This window comes from Salmo salar, chromosome ssa03 (genome assembly GCF_905237065.1).
Source record: "Salmo salar chromosome ssa03, Ssal_v3.1, whole genome shotgun sequence".
NCBI classification, from domain to species: domain Eukaryota; kingdom Metazoa; phylum Chordata; class Actinopteri; order Salmoniformes; family Salmonidae; genus Salmo; species Salmo salar.
The window spans coordinates 59,931,877-59,950,923 of NC_059444.1; the positions used below are offsets into that span (position 1 = coordinate 59,931,877).

Sequence of the window (19,047 nt, forward strand, 5' to 3'; positions counted from 1 at the left end):
GCATTATCTGTGTACCTCGCTTGATGTTGTTGATGATGAACTCTAGTTCAGGCAGGGTGTGGAGGCTGACCAGGTTGGCCTCCATTTTCTGACAGGTTTTCTGAGCAGCGTCCCAGTCGACCTTCTCTGACGTCAGTCTGTAGCAGCCTGCCTGGAACGCCTGCCAGCCCACATCACACTCGTACTTCTCATCATCCGCCCACGAGTCTGCAGCCCACAGAGCAGAGACAGAGAGCAAACAGAAGGGAAATATATCCTATATTAACTATTTGCTAATACAGTAGAGAGCATATAACCCGATGGTAACACAAATCTAGGATTTTGTTTTTAGAACTGTAACTACTCACATCCAGTGTATGTAACTGTCCATGAAACAACAAGCTACATATGTAGGATCTTAATTTGAACCTGTTCGCTACAGAGGGAAAATAATGCTGCAGCAACAGGAAATGTGAATTATTATGTGGATTGTAACAAATGTACATTTTGCAGGGGTTGATACATTTTTCGTAAGGGAAAATGAAGTCTGAAATTTGAAAGTGGAAATTACAAACATTAGAAGCCTTTTCAAAACTCAAATACACTACAAATGTGCCTTTCCTGCTTTGCAGGAAAATTCTCAGCAACAGAAGAGTGATCAAATCAAGCTCCAACATCTGTAAAAGCTTTAGCAGGGAGGATTTGATAAGGAGGTCTAGAGTCTCGACCGGTGACTAGGCAGACGTACCGGTGGTGAAGGGATCCAGGGTGGCATTGGGTCTCTTCTTACAGACGTAGGGAAGGGCTACAGAGCAGTCTCTGTTCTGCCAGCGGCCAGACGACTCTGTCCTGATCACCGCACAGTTCTCCTCCTCCACATGGCCCGGCTGGTCTGGGATTGAAATAGAAAGAATATTGGGAGATAGAAAGAAGAGACAGCTTAGAAGTTCTCTGTGTAGTCTGTGGTGTTAGTGTTGTAAACAGATGGTAGAGGTTGGGTTGGGTTAAAAGGATGGTTGAGGACGGATAAGGTTAAAAGGATGGCTGAGGACGGATAAGGTTAAAAGGATGGCTGAGGACGGATAAGGTTAAAAGGATGGCCGAGGATGGATAAGGTTAAAAGGATGGCTGAGGATGGATAAGGTTAAAAGGATGGCTGAGGATGGATAAGGTTAAAAGGATGGCTGAGGATGGATAAGGTTAAAAGGATGGCTGAGGATAGATAAGGTTAAAAGGATGGCCGAGGATGGATAAGGTTAAAAGGATGGCTGAGGATGGATAAGGTTAAAAGGATGGCTGAGGATGGATAAGGTTAAAAGGATGGATAAGGTTAAAAGGATGGTTGAGGATGGATAAGTTTAAAAGGATGGTTGAGGACGGATAAGGTTAAAAGGATGGTTGAGGATGGATAAGGTTAAAAGGATGGTTGAGGATGGATGAGGTTGGTTAAAACGATGGTTGAGGATGGATAAGATTAAAAGGATTGTTGAGGACGGATAAGGTTAAAAGGATAGTTGAGGATGGATGAAGTTAAAAGGATGGTTGAGGATGGATAAGGTTAAAACGATGGTTGAGGATGGATGAGGTTGGGTTAAAAGGATGGTTGAGGATGGATAAGATTATAAGGTTAAAACGATGGTTGAGGATGGATGAGGTTGGGTTAAAAGGATGGTTGAGGACGGATAAGGTTAAAAGGATAGTTGAGGATGGATGAAGTTAAAAGGATAGTTGAGGATGGATAAGGTTAAAAGGATGGTTGAGGATGGATAAGGTTAAAAGGATGGTTGAGGATGGATAAGGTTAAAAGGATGGTTGAGGATGGATAAGGTTAAAAGGATGGTTGAGGATGGATAAGGTTAAAAGGTTGGTTGAGGATGTATGAGGTTGGGTTAAAAGGATGGTTGAGGATGGATAAGATTAAAAGGATTGTTGAGGACGGATAAGGTTAAAAGGATAGTTGAGGATGGATGAAGTTAAAAGGATAGTTGAGGATGGATAAGGTTAAAAGGATGGTTGAGGATGGATAAGGTTAAAAGGATGGTTGAGGATGGATAAGGTTAAAAGGATGGTTGAGGATGGATAAGGTTAAAAGGTTGGTTGAGGATGTATGAGGTTGGGTTAAAAGGATGGTTGAGGATGGATAAGATTAAAAGGATTGTTGAGGACGGATAAGGTTAAAAGGATAGTTGAGGATGGATGAAGTTAAAAGGATAGTTGAGGATGGATAAGGTTAAAAGGATGGTTGAGGATGGATAAGGTTAAAAGGATGGTTGAGGATGTATAAGGTTAAAAGGATTGTTGAGGATGGACAAGGTTAAAAGAATAGTTGAGGATGGATGAAGTTAAAAGGATAGTTGAGGATGGATAAGGTTAAAAGGATGGTTCAGGATGGATAAGGTTAAAAGGATAGTTGAGGATGGATGAAGTTAAAAGGATGGTTGAGGATGGATAAGGTTAAAACGATGGTTGAGGATGGATGAGGTTGGGTTAAAAGGATGGTTGAGGATGGATAAGATTATAAGGTTAAAACGATGGTTGAGGATGGATGAGGTTGGGTTAAAAGGATGGTTGAGGACGGATAAGGTTAAAAGGATAGTTGAGGATGGATGAAGTTAAAAGGATAGTTGAGGATGGATAAGGTTAAAAGGATGGTTGAGGATGGATAAGGTTAAAAGGATGGTTGAGGATGGATAAGGTTAAAAGGATGGTTGAGGATGGATAAGGTTAAAAGGATGGTTGAGGATGGATAAGGTTAAAAGGTTGGTTGAGGATGTATGAGGTTGGGTTAAAAGGATGGTTGAGGATGGATAAGATTAAAAGGATTGTTGAGGACGGATAAGGTTAAAAGGATAGTTGAGGATGGATGAAGTTAAAAGGATAGTTGAGGATGGATAAGGTTAAAAGGATGGTTGAGGATGGATAAGGTTAAAAGGATGGTTGAGGATGGATAAGGTTAAAAGGATGGTTGAGGATGGATAAGGTTAAAAGGTTGGTTGAGGATGTATGAGGTTGGGTTAAAAGGATGGTTGAGGATGGATAAGATTAAAAGGATTGTTGAGGACGGATAAGGTTAAAAGGATAGTTGAGGATGGATGAAGTTAAAAGGATAGTTGAGGATGGATAAGGTTAAAAGGATGGTTGAGGATGGATAAGGTTAAAAGGATGGTTGAGGATGTATAAGGTTAAAAGGATTGTTGAGGATGGACAAGGTTAAAAGAATAGTTGAGGATGGATGAAGTTAAAAGGATAGTTGAGGATGGATAAGGTTAAAAGGATGGTTCAGGATGGATAAGGTTAAAAGGATTGTTGAGGATGGATAAGGTTAAAAGGTTGGTTGAGGATGTATGAGATTGGGTTGGGTTAAAAGGAGCAGGTTGGCATTTATTGTCATGAATATTGCCCTGAAAGCAGCTCTGCAGTGGTCACTTGCTGGCACAGCCACAAAGTCATAAAACCTGATTTTAAACCTAACCATAACCCTAACCCTGCTAACCCTAACCTTACATTAAGACCAGAAAATATATTTCTGTTTTCATACATTTTTACTATATAGTCAATTTTGACTTTACAGCTGGCCCATCTAGCGAGAGTTCTGCTTCCAGGGCAAGATTCAGGACAATAAACGTCAATCTGCTTTTAAAATGAGGGTTGAGGATGGATGAGGTTAAAAGGATGGATAAGGATGGATAAGGTTAAAAGGATGGTTGAGAATGGATAAGTTTAAAAGGATGGTTGAGGACGGATAAGGTTAAAAGGATGGTTGAGGATGGATAAGGTTAAAAGGATGGTTGAAGATGGATGAGGTTGGTTAAAAGGATGGTTGAGGATGGATAAGATTAAAAGGATTGTTGAGGACGGATAAGGTTAAAAGGATAGTTGAGGATGGATGAAGTTAAAAGGATGGTTGAGGATGGATAAGGTTAAAAGGATGGTTGAGGATGGATAAGGTTAAAAGGATGGTTGAGGATGGATGAGGTTGGGTTAAAATGATGGTTGAGGATGGATAAGATTAAAAGGATTGTTGAGGATGGATAAGGTTAAAAGGATAGTTGAGGATGGATGAAGTTAAAAGGATAGTTGAGGATGGATAAGGTTAAAAGGATGGTTTAGGATGGATAAGGTTAATAGGATGGTTGAGGATGGATAAGGTTAAAAGGTTGGTTGAGGATGTATGAGATTGGGTTGGGTTAAAAGGAGCAGGTTGGCATTTATTGTCATGAATATTGCCCTGAAAGCAGCTCTGCAGTGGTCACTTGCTGGCACAGCCTGTAAAGCCCTGGCCATAGAGAGGGGTTTTTGTTCTTTATTTTGGTTAGGCCAGGGTGTTACATTGGGTGGGCGTTCTATGTTCATTTTTCTATGTTTTTGTATTTCTTTGTTTTGGGCCGTGTGTGGCTCCCAATCAGGCACAGCTGTAGTTCGTTGTTGCTGATTGGGAGTCACACATAAGGAGCCTGTTTTTCCTTTGGGTTTTGTGGGGGATTGTTTTCTGTCTCGTTCGTTTTTGATCAGACAGGACTGTTTGCTATCGTTGCTGTTTTATGTTTTGTTTATAGTGGTTCATTTTATTAAATATCCATAATGAATCCACAACCTCCGCTGCATCTTGGTTTTCTTGCGACGACAGCCGTTACAGAATCACCCACCAAAAAACGGACCAAGCAGCGGAGGAAGGAGAAGCACCAGGAGAGGGGAGATATGGACTCATGGACTTTGGAGGAGATGGAGAGGTGCGTTCAGGATTCCTGGAGATGGGAGGAATTGCTCGACGGAGGTGGACCGTGGGCTCAGGCTGGGGAGTATCGCCGCCCGCAGTGGGAGATCGAGGCGGCGATAGCTGAGAGGCGCTGGTACGAAGCGAGGGAGCGCAACAGGCACGAGAGGCAGCCCCCAAAAAATGTTTGGGGGGGCACACGGGGAGTGTGGCAGAGCCAGGAAGGAATTCTGGGCCAACTCCCCGTGCTTACAGGAGGCAGCGCAGTACTGGTCAGGCACCGTGTTATGCGGTAAAGCGCACAGTGTCCCCAGTACGCGTTGATAGCCCAGAGCGCTACATGCCAGCCCCCCGCAAGTGCCATGCGAGAGCAGGCATCGAGCCAGGACGGATTGTGCCAGCCCAGCGTGTCTGGTCTCCAGTGCGCCGTTTCGGTCCAGGCTATCCTGCGCCGGCTCTGCGCACTGTGTCTCCAGGGCGCTGGGAGGGCTCAGTTCGCCCAATACCTGCGCTCCACCCGTGCCGGGCAAAAGTGGGCATTCAGCCTGGAGTTTGGGTGGCAAGCCTACGCACCAGAACTCCAGTGCTCCCCCACAGCCCAGTTTATCCTGTGCCTCCTCCTCGGACCAGGCCTCCAGTGGGTCGCTCCAGCCTGGTTTATCCTGTGCCTCCTCCCAGGACCAGGCCTCCTGTGGGTCTCTCCAACCTGGTCTATCCTGTGCCTCCTCCCAGGACCAGGCCTCCTGTGGGTCTCCCCAGCCTGGTGAGTCCAGTGTCTGCGCCCAGAGCCAGGCCACCTTCATGTCTCCCAAGCCTGGTGAGTCCTGGGCCAGAGCCGCCCGCCAGTCCGGAGCCGCCAGAGCCGCCCGCTAGTCCGGAGCCGGCAGAGCCGCCCGCCAGTCCGGAGCCGGCAGAGCAGCCCGCCAGTCCGGAGCCGCCAGAGCCGCCCGCCTGTCCGGAGCTGCCAGAGCCGCCCGCCAGCCTGGTGAGTCCTGTGCCTGCGCCCAGGGCCAGGCCTCCTTCATGTCTCCCCAGCCTGGTGAATCCTGGGCCAGAGCCGCCAGAGCCGCCCGCCAGCCCGGAGCCACCGGAGCCGGCAGAACCGCCGCCAGCCTGGTGAGTCCTGTGCCTGCGCCCAGGGCCAGGCCTCCTTCATGTCTCCCCAGCCTGGTGAGTCCTGTGCCTGTGCCCAGGGCCAGGCCTCCTTCATGTCTCCCCAGCCTGGTGAATCCTGGGCCAGAACCGCCGGAGCCGCCCGCCAGCCCGGAGCCGCCAGGGTCGCCCGCCAACCGGGCGCAGCCAGGGACGCCCGCCAGCCGGGCGCAGCCAGGGACGCCCGCCAGCCGGGCGCAGCCAGAATCGCCTGCCAGGCGGGCGCAGTCAGGGTCGCCCACCTGTCCTCCGGCGCGGCCAGGGGCACCACCTAAGTGGGCGATGCCGAGGTGGAGCGGAGGCCACGTCCCGCACCTGAGCCGCCGCCGTAAGAAGGCCCACCCGGACCCTCCCCTTCAGAGTCAGGTTTTGCGGCCAGAGTCCGCACCTTTGGGGGGACTGTAACGCCCTGGCCATAAAGAGGGGTTTTTGTTCTTTATTTTGGTTAGGCCAGGGTGTTACATTGGGTGGGCGTTCTATGTTCATTTTTCTATTTCTTTGTTTTGGGCAGTGTGTGGCTCCCAATCAGGCACAGCTGTAGTTCGTTGTTGCTGATTGGGAGTCACACAAAAGGAGCCTGTTTTTCCTTTGGGTTTTGTGGGGGATTGTTTTTGTTTAGTGTCTTGCACCTGACAGTACTGTTTGGCTGTCGGTTTTCTTGTTTTGTTGTATCGTGTTTGTTAATTAAAACTCAAGATGAACACTAACTCCGCTGCACCTTGGTCTACTTCCACAGACAGCCGTTACACAGCCACAAAGTCATAAAAACTGATTTTAAACCTAACCATAACCCTAACCCTGCTAACCCTAACCTTACATTAAGACTAAAAAAAATCTGTTTTCATACATTTTTACTATATAGTCAATTTTGACTTTACAGCTGGCCCATCTAGCGAGAGTTCTGCTTCCAGGGCAAGATTCAGGACAATAAACGTCAATCTGCTTTTAAAATGAGGGTTGAGGATGGATGAGGTTGGGTTGGGTTAGAAAGATGTTTGAGGATGGTTGAGGTTGGGTTAAAAAGATGGTTGAGGATGGATAAGATTAAAAGGATTGTTGAGGATGGATAAGGTTAAAAGGATAGTTGAGGATGGATGAAGTTAAAAGGATAGTTGAGGATGGATAAGGTTAAAAGGATGGTTTAGGATGGATAAGGTTAATAGGATGGTTGAGGATGGATAAGGTTAAAAGGTTGGTTGAGGATGTATGAGATTGGGTTGGGTTAAAAGGAGCAGGTTGGCATTTATTGTCATGAATATTGCCCTGAAAGCAGCTCTGCAGTGGTCACTTGCTGGCACAGCCTGTAAAGCCCTGGCCATAGAGAGGGGTTTTTGTTCTTTATTTTGGTTAGGCCAGGGTGTTACATTGGGTGGGCGTTCTATGTTCATTTTTCTATGTTTTTGTATTTCTTTGTTTTGGGCCGTGTGTGGCTCCCAATCAGGCACAGCTGTAGTTCGTTGTTGCTGATTGGGAGTCACACATAAGGAGCCTGTTTTTCCTTTGGGTTTTGTGGGGGATTGTTTTCTGTCTCGTTCGTTTTTGATCAGACAGGACTGTTTGCTATCGTTGCTGTTTTATGTTTTGTTTATAGTGGTTCATTTTATTAAATATCCATAATGAATCCACAACCTCCGCTGCATCTTGGTTTTCTTGCGACGACAGCCGTTACAGAATCACCCACCAAAAAACGGACCAAGCAGCGGAGGAAGGAGAAGCACCAGGAGAGGGGAGATATGGACTCATGGACTTTGGAGGAGATGGAGAGGTGCGTTCAGGATTCCTGGAGATGGGAGGAATTGCTCGACGGAGGTGGACCGTGGGCTCAGGCTGGGGAGTATCGCCGCCCGCAGTGGGAGATCGAGGCGGCGATAGCTGAGAGGCGCTGGTACGAAGCGAGGGAGCGCAACAGGCACGAGAGGCAGCCCCCAAAAAATGTTTGGGGGGGCACACGGGGAGTGTGGCAGAGCCAGGAAGGAATTCTGGGCCAACTCCCCGTGCTTACAGGAGGCAGCGCAGTACTGGTCAGGCACCGTGTTATGCGGTAAAGCGCACAGTGTCCCCAGTACGCGTTGATAGCCCAGAGCGCTACATGCCAGCCCCCGCAAGTGCCATGCGAGAGCAGGCATCGAGCCAGGACGGATTGTGCCAGCCCAGCGTGTCTGGTCTCCAGTGCGCCGTTTCGGTCCAGGCTATCCTGCGCCGGCTCTGCGCACTGTGTCTCCAGGGCGCTGGGAGGGCTCAGTTCGCCCAATACCTGCGCTCCACCCGTGCCGGGCAAAAGTGGGCATTCAGCCTGGAGTTTGGGTGGCAAGCCTACGCACCAGAACTCCAGTGCTCCCCCACAGCCCAGTTTATCCTGTGCCTCCTCCTCGGACCAGGCCTCCAGTGGGTCGCTCCAGCCTGGTTTATCCTGTGCCTCCTCCCAGGACCAGGCCTCCTGTGGGTCTCTCCAACCTGGTCTATCCTGTGCCTCCTCCCAGGACCAGGCCTCCTGTGGGTCTCCCCAGCCTGGTGAGTCCAGTGTCTGCGCCCAGAGCCAGGCCACCTTCATGTCTCCCAAGCCTGGTGAGTCCTGGGCCAGAGCCGCCCGCCAGTCCGGAGCCGCCAGAGCCGCCCGCTAGTCCGGAGCCGGCAGAGCCGCCCGCCAGTCCGGAGCCGGCAGAGCAGCCCGCCAGTCCGGAGCCGCCAGAGCCGCCCGCCTGTCCGGAGCTGCCAGAGCCGCCCGCCAGCCTGGTGAGTCCTGTGCCTGCGCCCAGGGCCAGGCCTCCTTCATGTCTCCCCAGCCTGGTGAATCCTGGGCCAGAGCCGCCAGAGCCGCCCGCCAGCCCGGAGCCACCGGAGCCGGCAGAACCGCCGCCAGCCTGGTGAGTCCTGTGCCTGCGCCCAGGGCCAGGCCTCCTTCATGTCTCCCCAGCCTGGTGAGTCCTGTGCCTGTGCCCAGGGCCAGGCCTCCTTCATGTCTCCCCAGCCTGGTGAATCCTGGGCCAGAACCGCCGGAGCCGCCCGCCAGCCCGGAGCCGCCAGGGTCGCCCGCCAACCGGGCGCAGCCAGGGACGCCCGCCAGCCGGGCGCAGCCAGGGACGCCCGCCAGCCGGGCGCAGCCAGAATCGCCTGCCAGGCGGGCGCAGTCAGGGTCGCCCACCTGTCCTCCGGCGCGGCCAGGGGCACCACCTAAGTGGGCGATGCCGAGGGTGGAGCGGAGGCCACGTCCCGCACCTGAGCCGCCGCCGTAAGAAGGCCCACCCGGACCCTCCCTTCAGAGTCAGGTTTTGCGGCCAGAGTCCGCACCTTTGGGGGGGGGGGGGTACTGTAACGCCCTGGCCATAAAGAGGGGTTTTTGTTCTTTATTTTGGTTAGGCCAGGGTGTTACATTGGGTGGGCGTTCTATGTTCATTTTTCTATTTCTTTGTTTTGGGCAGTGTGTGGCTCCCAATCAGGCACAGCTGTAGTTCGTTGTTGCTGATTGGGAGTCACACAAAAGGAGCCTGTTTTTCCTTTGGGTTTTGTGGGGGATTGTTTTTGTTTAGTGTCTTGCACCTGACAGTACTGTTTGGCTGTCGGTTTTCTTGTTTTGTTGTATCGTGTTTGTTAATTAAAACTCAAGATGAACACTAACTCCGCTGCACCTTGGTCTACTTCCACAGACAGCCGTTACACAGCCACAAAGTCATAAAAACTGATTTTAAACCTAACCATAACCCTAACCCTGCTAACCCTAACCTTACATTAAGACTAAAAAAAATCTGTTTTCATACATTTTTACTATATAGTCAATTTTGACTTTACAGCTGGCCCATCTAGCGAGAGTTCTGCTTCCAGGGCAAGATTCAGGACAATAAACGTCAATCTGCTTTTAAAATGAGGGTTGAGGATGGATGAGGTTGGGTTGGGTTAGAAAGATGTTTGAGGATGGTTGAGGTTGGGTTAAAAAGATGGTTGAGGATGGTTGAGGTTGGGTTGAGTTGGAAAGATGTTTGAGGATGGTTGAGGTTGGGTTAAAAAGATGGTTGAGGATGGTTGAGGTTGGGTTGGGTTGGAAAGATGTTTGAGGATGGTTGAGGTTGGGTTAAAAAGATGGTTGAGGTTGGTTGAGGTTGGGTTGGGTTGGAAAGATGTTTGAGGATGGTTGAGGTTGGGTTAAAAAGATGGTTGAGGTTGGGTTGAGTTGGAAAGATGTTTGAGGATGGTTGAGGTTGGGTTAAAAAGATGGTTGAGGATTGTTGAGGTTGGGTTAGAATGGTGTTTCAGGATGGTTGAGGTTGGATTAAAAAGATGGTTGAGGTTGGGTTGGGTTAAAGGCAGTGTTCTCTCACCGTTCTCCCAGTTGAGGTATTTGAGTGGGGAGGAGTCACCCCACTGCCAGCCTCCGGTGATGTCCAGGTCATTCAGACCGATCCACAGAGCAGCACTGTAACCAGTCAGCAAACCTACAGCAGCAGGGAGACTTCTCTTAAAAACCTAAGATGTTCTCATATAAACAGAGGCAAGATCACACTCTCCCTCTTTAAAACTATTAGAGAAGAGGTAAGTTGAGAAAAGATGGTGATTTTAAGGTATGCTTTTAAATGGCTTATACACGCTTAATACATAGTTGTTTACCAGTAATGTTTAATACCAGTTCATAACAGACCTATAAACACATTTATATCAAACCGAGAATAAGGAAGAAAACCTCTACCGTGTTGTAGCATAGAGCACTGCATTTTAGACTCTCCTCTGGTCTCTTACCGTTGATGTAGGTCTGTTCATGTAGCTTGGTGATACTGAGCAGGTCTGCCCCCTGCTGTTGGCAGCTGATGCGAGCCTCGCTCCATGACAGGGTGGCCTGGAAGTTGAACTGGTAGCAGCTGTCTGTCAGGGGATCTGTGTCCCAGAACGTCTCACAGTCATTGCCTGGGAGGGGGAGGGAGGGAGTGAGTGAGAGAAAGAGGGGAGGGTGGGAGAAACAGAGATCATTGCAAGGGGAAAAAGTCATAGAGAGACATAGAAAGAGTCTGTGGTGCGTGTGTGTGTGTGTGGGGGGGGGGAGGAGGAGGTGGAGGAGGAATATAGCTGTGTGAGACAGTGACTCACTCTTAACAGGACAGAAGCCCCAGCGTTCGTCCTTGCCATAGTCGAAGGTGGTGGCACACCACAGGTGACCGTCCTCTCTGCCAATACTGGTGCAGTTGTGGAACCACTGGCCATCGTACATGAAGGGCAGGTAGCAGGGCCGACCATAAGAGTTCCCCTGGATAGTATAGATTTCTGCAAAGGCGCACGATGGAAAGACTTCAAATCCCAGGATGCACTGGCACTGAAGCGCCACTTTCTGTCCCAAATTGATTTGTGTGGATAGTTTGTACTGAGCAAACAAATCTGTGTACTGAAAGACGTGCAATTAAACGTGATCAATAAATAGAAGATATATTACAGGAAATTAAGACAGACGCCAAAGTGTGCTTTTGGACCAAAAGGTATGGGAAAGACCATCAAAGGTAAACAATAAACCAAAATAGACCAGATAATGGAAAAACAATCAAAGAATTTACATCTGAAAAATAACTACATCAGGACAAAGCTTTATAAAAACTAAATACTGTCTGAAACAGTTCAAAAAGTATGCCAGAAAAAGTCATTTTCATTTTCACTAGCAATTGACAAGGGTAGAAAGGGTACTCTTTCCAAAAAGCTTTCTCTAAAATAATAAAATAATGAGTTTAGTTTATAAGCAGCTGTTTTAGTTATTTTCCCAGTCTATTATGAGACTGCCATGTATAAACTAAACTCCATTATTCTTTGAGAGGTGAATGAACTTTATTTTGAATGAAACCTGATCTCCACAGTTTGACAAAATGCCCAGGGGTTGCCACGGTAGCCTCTGCATTCCACTGGACAGCGGGGTATGAAGGAAAGGACAGCAGGGACAACTCAAATCAACTCTCCAAGACACGATGGAGAAAGAGAGAGAGAGGGAAGAGAGCGAGCGAGGAAAGATAGAGAGAAAGGGCGAGGGAGAAAAGGAGAAAGAGAGCGGTAGGGAGAGAGAGAGCTGTAAAGAGAGGGACTAGAAGGGTGTCTGCGATGTTACCAAAACACACAGAGAACTAGCCAGGCCCATGGAAAGTAGGGCATATGTGTTAAAAAGGGGGAAAGGCCTAGAAAGTTCCCTTTTCCCTCCTTCATTTCCCTCTCTTCTCCACCAGTGGCTGGTTCATGTCAAGCTGCTAGCCTGCTAGCTACACAGCGGGGTGACTAATGTCCGTGGCATTCTTTATTCAGCAGCCTGTTGTCTTCACAAAAGCAAGTTGTGAGGAATGGCAGTTAAAAGTTACAAATGCCTTTTGTCTCCCCACAAAAAAAGGAAAGAAAAGAAGGAGAGGAAAGATAGAGAAGGAAAGTAAAGAAGGAGAGGAAAGATAGAGGACGAAAGTAAGAAAAGAAAGAGAGGAAAGATAGAGGACGAAAGTAAGAAAAGAAAGAGAGGAAAGATAGAGGAGGAAAGTAAAGAAAGAGAGGAAAGATAGAGGAGGAAAGTAAGAAAAGAAAGACAGGAAAGATAGAGGAGGAAAGTAAAGAAGGAGAGGAAAGAGAGGAGGAAAGTAAAGAAGGAGAGGAAAGATAGAGGAAAGTAAAGAAGGAGAGGAAAGATAGAGGAGGAAAGTAAGAAAAGAAAGAGAGGAAAGATAGAGGAGGAAAGTAAAGAAGTAGTTTTCTGGACTTAGGTTGTAGGAGATCTGGTTTTAATTCCAGTCAGACAGGCTAGATACAGTATTTCAAAGAGTAAGCCCAGCAGAAAGGTTGTCAGTGCAACTTAAATTATAACATTTGATATCTGTATGAATAATAATACTACTAATAATAATAGTGGAAACAAGGCTTTGCTTCAAAACCACACTGTTAACCCTTACGCGGGGGCTTCAACTCCTAGGTCCTACATAAACACTAACATACCGTAGGCTAGAACTGGGTGATATGGACAAAAATCCGCATTTTTGTGGATTTGCCTGAATTGCCTGAATTGATGCAAAAATGATAAATAGAAGGATAGTTTATAACATTAATGTGCAACAAGTTTTTGAAACGTTTCCTACTAACTTACTACTAGTCTGATGGTTGTAGCCGTCAACTGTCCCATTAACAATCACCCATATTAACACACTTACTTCATTCCAAACTTCACATTTCTCTAGTACAGGCTACGTATCATAATGAGCGATATCAGCGAAATGCCCGCGATAAGTGATCGGTATGGTCGGTGTCAGTCATTTCCGGTTTAATGACCCAGCTCTACTGTAGGCTATGTGAGGGCAAGGGCATTCCACTGTTTACATCTTGAGTTTACAAACACAGAGCGAGAGGGCTTTCCTTAGCTATCTTGCTGGCGGGCTGCCAGTCAGTCATAGAGTCGACAGAGAGGCCCAGGGCAAAAAAATTGCAGCGTGCGTCTGAACAGATACAGCTGTAACCTCCTCAACAGTACAACACAGCTGACTAACCCTGCCTCAGCTTTTCATTCACAAGCCCTGTTGGGAGAAATAGTGACAAACCATATGTTGAATTTTCTTTTGCAAAATGGCTGACTCCCTTGTCCTACCCGAGTCGAACTGACGTCTTGTTGCTCCATACCAAAATAAAATCAAGACTATTATTTTACATTACATGTAGGTCACTTCCTGACCAGAATGACTTGCTCAACTTACACTTCCCTTTATCAGACAAAGAGTACCAAAATAGGGTCATCAACCCTTAGTAATCCACTAGACTTTGCAAACCAGAAGCAGAAGATATTCTACTTACCACGATAGCTCCTAGAACAAAGGTCCTGATCGTCCCCAAAGAGCCTCCACTTGAGCCCCTCCCGTGGGGGCTTGACATCCGAGGCCACCACTGAGGAGTTAGCGGAGGGGTTAACAGGGTGCGAGGGTGACGGCAGGTACAGGTTGAGGTTGTCCAACACCTGGGAACAGTACCAGGTCCAGCGGACTCCGGGAGGCTCTCTGTCACAGGGGTAGACGCCCAGTTGTGAGGTGTCCTCCCTGGAGCTGTAGTTTCCTGTTGTCATGCCCAGGCACAGAGAAGAGCCAAGGTTGAAGAGCCGGCCCCGGGTCACCCACTTCCACTTCTGGGCGTCATCCTCGCAGGACTCGGACAGGGACAGGGAGTGACCCTGCACCCCTAGACAGCCCTGAGCCCCCTCGTGGAAGAACACAAACACATCACCATTCACAGGCTCTGTGGAGAGAGAGATAGAGAAACACAGAGAGAGAGAGACACATAGAGAGAGACAGAGAGATAGAGAAACACAGCGAGAGAGAGACACATAGAGAGAGAGAAACACAGAGAGAGAGAGAGACATAGAGAGAGAGAGACACAAGAGAGAGACACAAGAGAGCGAGAGAGAGAGAGAGAGGACAGTCAATAACACTGTTCAGGAACTATTCCATCTTTAGCTGCTATTGTGGAGAACACGATCAATATCACTGTTAATGGATGACCTGCTTTGCTAGAGCAAACATCTTTCAGCTGGTTGTGGTGCTGTTGAAAGGCTAGCTTTCTCACAATAATACCTAGCCCACCCAGTTATATCTCCTCTCACATCTATGACAAAACAGACAAACAAGTTGGAGAAAGAAATCATTTCATTTGCGTATCAAAGACCATAGGAGGCTCCCAAACCTGTATCAACTTAACCAGACATTGACCCAGGTTATGTGTCTAGACAAGTGTTAATTGGAGGGGGCTGCTGCTTTTAAAATGTGGCTGCACATGTTTTTTCACGCATCTTTTAATGTTGGTAATGTCTATTTATTTGTTATTTCCTGTCAGATTCTGGGATATTTGCCCCATTTCAGACATGTGACCTGGAATGGCCTTTCTCCTCACGGGGAGTCTGTGATCTGAATGTCATGTGAGGGAAGGTTGGCTGAAGAACTAAATGAGGACTGGGCGGTCTGGGGGTTTTGGGGGACTGGTTTGGAACTTTATCAGGAGAAAAAATCTGTTTGTGTTGTCAATATCGGATAATATACATGTCATTACTTTACTTAATTATGTCAGTAATTTACCCAGACAGAGTGACCCTACAGTTAATTCTCAAAAAAAGTTACAATGAAATGTCATGAACTGTACCTTGGCTTAGTTCATCCTTATGCAGTAATGTAAATGTCAATGTGCTATGGGCATTGGGTCTCTACTGTAGGATCTGTGTAATACAAGAGTAAGTATACTGTATATACTCCAACCCTGCATGAACTGATAAGAGGAGGAGGTAGAGAGAAAGTGAGATACTGTATTTAACTCTAAGCTAGCTAGATACTGGCTGGACTCCAGCCACTATGGCTGGAATGTCGGGAAGAGAACCCAACAACCTTCCCAAAAACCCACTGTGGTTTTCTCTCCGACCCACTTCTTCTCTGAGCTTTTCTTTTTCTTCTGGGGGGGATTGGGAGGTTAAGGCCAGGTGATTCAAAAGTGTGTGCACTGGTGGAAGAGAGAGCGAGAGACGGAAAGGGAGAGAAAGAGAGGAAGAAAGAGAGGAGAGAGAGTGCAGCTGTGATGTTAAGTGAACAAAAAGAGCAAGGAGAAAAAAGGAACGACCCCAAAACAAGCCCTCCTCAGTGAATCTGGGTCCAGAGAAGAGAAACAGAGAGAGAGAGACCGTCTGCATTCCTCCTTCACGGGGCCCTCCGAGGGGCCAGGATGTGTGGAAGGTGGGACAGATCACTGGGCGTTGGACTGAACATAGGGAAAGGGGGATACCTAGTCAGTCGCACAACTGAATGCATTCAACTGAAATGTGTCTTCCGCATTTAACCCAACCCCTCTGAATCAGCTGGCTCTGGTATGGGGGTACTTCAGTCCACACACAGAATAGGGGTCCTGGCCTGTAGTACTAAACCCCCTCCTCAGGTCATCTAATCAGTCCACTGTAGCTATCTCACAGAACTAGCAACACCGCCCTTGCAGCACTACCAACACTAAAACGATGGAGAATCTCCATAAAAAGAGTCTCTACAAAGTCGTTATTAATGCAGAACTTCAATCAGTGTAGCACTAGCTTTTCTCGACTCACTCAAACTCTGTTGCAAAATTGTTGAGAAATAATAGTCAGCTTGTGGCCTTGGACAGCTTCCAGATGCTGCAAATGGTGCAGTTACTAAACAACAATGGCTGAGTGGTTCCACAGAGCTGTGAGCCTCCACTGGCAGTGCTTTGTACAGTGTAATCAGATATAATTACCAGCTAGCCTGACTGCTGCAGACATCTCATTGTAGCACCATGTTGTTAGTCCTGTTTACTGTCCACTAATTGTGATGCAATAAAGATTCAGGAGTCAAAATATCTTTTCTCACATGGTAATGGTGCGCCTCTGGAAAAATCTTTACTATGCACTCTTAGAATTCTTTTCATTTTTATTATTTAACCTTTATTTAACCAGGCAAGTCAGTTAAGAACAAATTCTTATTTACAATGACTGCCTAGGAACAGTCAGAACGACAGATTGTCAGCTCAGGGGTTCAATCCAGCAACCACTAGGCTACCTGCCGCAAGATGCAGTGCCTTTGACCGATGCGCCACTCGGGAGCCCAGTTCTGCAGTTGTCGCCATAGAAGAACCCTTTTTGGTTCCAGGTATAACTATTTTGGGTTCCATGTAAAACCCTCTGTGGAAAGGGTTCTACATGGAACCCCAAAGGGTTCTACCTGGAACCAAAAGGGATTCTTGGGTTCTTCTATATGGACAGCCAAATAAGCCTTTTTGGTTCTAGATAGCACCTTTGTCATTGAAGTAAAAGAATGAGGGGCAGGTTCCATGAGGTTATAATTTCAGACTCCGATTACTAACGTAACACAATCCATAGCAGTCTGAAATGAAAAACCTTTCCATAGACTCATTTCTCTCCAGGGAACTCATTGTCTGTCATTTCCATTAAATGGCATGTCTTCAATAACCTTGCTACAGTCAGTCAAGCACTCTCTACAGTTCTCCAACAGCAAAGACAAACTGAGTCCTGTTAATGTCATACCGTATGGACCTTGTAGATCAGACAGTTCAGCAAAGTTGCTCAGTCTTTGATGCCTCTCAATTCAAGGATCTTTCTTACCTTGTGGTCCATGCCAAAACATTTAGCAGTGCTCCCAGCTACCCCGGTCTGAAAATCCAACCCTTCTATATGCTCTTTTAACGGGCTCTTCTCTGTCGTGACAGGCAATCCACCCCAGCTGCAGGCAAATTACAGGATCAACTTTGCCTTTCCCAAATGTGTCAAAACACAGTACAGAACAATGAATTCATTTTGGACATCTACAGCACTGACTTTAAGCCGGATGCTCTGAAGTAAGCAGTGCTGCTTCCAGTGGTGGGTGATTTCCTTGACAAGGCTTACATAATGATGGTTTTGGCCATGCTAACACTTGGCTTAGCAACACTCAACGACAGAGTGGCAAGAGGAGTTTTTAGGAGACGTACATGTTATTAAAAGCAGCCTGATGTCATTTAGTCTTTTGTCATGATGAGAATCAGAGCCACAACAAAAGGAATGTTGGTTTTCTGTTGCTACCAAGGCAGTAAAACTGAGACTACCTATTAGACCTTGATGACTAATTTCCCACAGGACATGACTAGTACCCAACAAGCTGGGCACTGATGTTACTGATGTGAAGTAGAAGCTCTAACTTCTCAAAGTGTTCACACCTGGGCCCTTGCAGCTGTGTTTAAAGTGTTGGTTCAACCTCAGACGGCTCTGCTAAGTAAAAGACAAACATCAAATGTAATTCCAGCAGCGGATTTGAAAGTGTTTGATGTGAATACAGTAAAGCACAGATCAACAGATTCACCGAATCTTGACGAAAGTTAAACCTTGGGAAAGTACAACCAGAACAACACCCATCTAGCCTGATCCCTCCTCTCCCTCTCTCCCACTCCCTGCCCCGTCACCCTGCTCAGGCCAATGCCAGTTTCCTGCTGCAAAAGAGAGCGCCTTAAACCTGCAGCCAAGAACAACGGAACATGAGGAGCCAAGAGCAGAGAGGTTGATGTTCCCAGAACCACCTTCTTCTCCTCCAACTCCGGTCGGTGTGTTGATGGGCGTGGGGGTGTGAGCAGGGCACTGGAGCTGGAGCACAGAGGTCCAGGGGGGCCAGTGGAGGCTGAGGTACATGAAACAAAGGTGACTGACTTGATCCACACTGAGGTGAGACGTACTGTAGAGATGGAGGCACAGGGACTGGGAACCATATTGGGATAGAAATGTGAGATAACAAATATTTTACTCCCATAGATGTTGAAGCAAAATGGAGTAAAAGTGTGGGTGGATGTTATTGGATAAGAACAACAATGATGATAGATTCTGGTATCAGGTTAAAGACCCCCAGGTCTAGGATGAAGGTGTGGTGGTGGGACCAAAGGATTGTCCTTGAACCTTTTTCTTATTTTGACAGATGTTTGCGATGAAAGGGGACTCTTGTTTTCCGGGTAAGCTTTATAAAAACAGAACATCTCTTTGTCCAGTAAAAACAGCAACCAACAAATAGACAGGACATTCCAGCCTGTTAGTGTGTTTGTTTCTATTTGTTTTATGATGGTCCAGGCCAGCCTCTGAAACAGCTAGAGAGGTGGTAGGCCCCCTCCCAGGAAACATCTCAGTGGGAGGGGAGGAGAAGCAGCAGTGAGTGGGTGGATTTATTAGGGGCTGATCAGCCCTTTAGTGGATGGTTGGGTGGGATTTTTTTAGGGGCTGATCAGGCTGTTGGCTTCCTGCTTTCTGTACAGCTTGAGTCCAAAGACACAGGGGTGGTACCTGAAATTCCTCCATGATCCTAAAGGTAAGACGGAGCCCCAGGAGACAGGGATTGTTCTGAGACCTGTACACTCAGGTAGACCTAAGGGTGTGAATAAGTGTCTAAAAGACAGAATAAATAGATATGGTGGAAAACAAGAATGAAAGCATGTGAATGGGAGATCTGCCTTGCCTTTGTAGATGGCAAACAAACCCAGTAACATCCACACTGCAGGTGTTACAGTTAGACACAACAATATATCTGGCCCTACATGACATTGTGTTGAGAGCTGACACAACTGTGCTTTCAATGAAATCACACAGAAAACAAAAGCAATGACTGTAATAATACAGTAATAACAGAACCTGGTGAATTACAGTATATGATCATCTTCTTGACTTCATCACCTTGAATCATCATACTCAGCTTTGTTGATACTGT

At 47.3% G+C, this 19,047-nt stretch overlaps 1 protein-coding gene across 2 annotated transcripts in view; it reads right to left on the reverse strand.

The window, feature by feature from the left end:
- LOC106600995 (C-type mannose receptor 2) overlaps positions 1-19,047 on the reverse strand; it is a 48,719-nt gene that overhangs the window by 28,394 nt on the left and 1,278 nt on the right. For both annotated transcript variants that reach the window (XM_014192828.2, XM_014192827.2), the window contains exons 2-7: positions 13,625-14,059; positions 10,919-11,092; positions 10,574-10,738; positions 10,159-10,272; positions 728-871; positions 16-207 (exon numbers count right to left, since the gene is read on the reverse strand). In XM_014192828.2, coding sequence (XP_014048303.1) covers positions 16-207; positions 728-871; positions 10,159-10,272; positions 10,574-10,738; positions 10,919-11,092; positions 13,625-14,059 — 1,224 coding nt within the window. The remainder of the gene's footprint in view (positions 1-15; positions 208-727; positions 872-10,158; positions 10,273-10,573; positions 10,739-10,918; positions 11,093-13,624; positions 14,060-19,047) is intronic.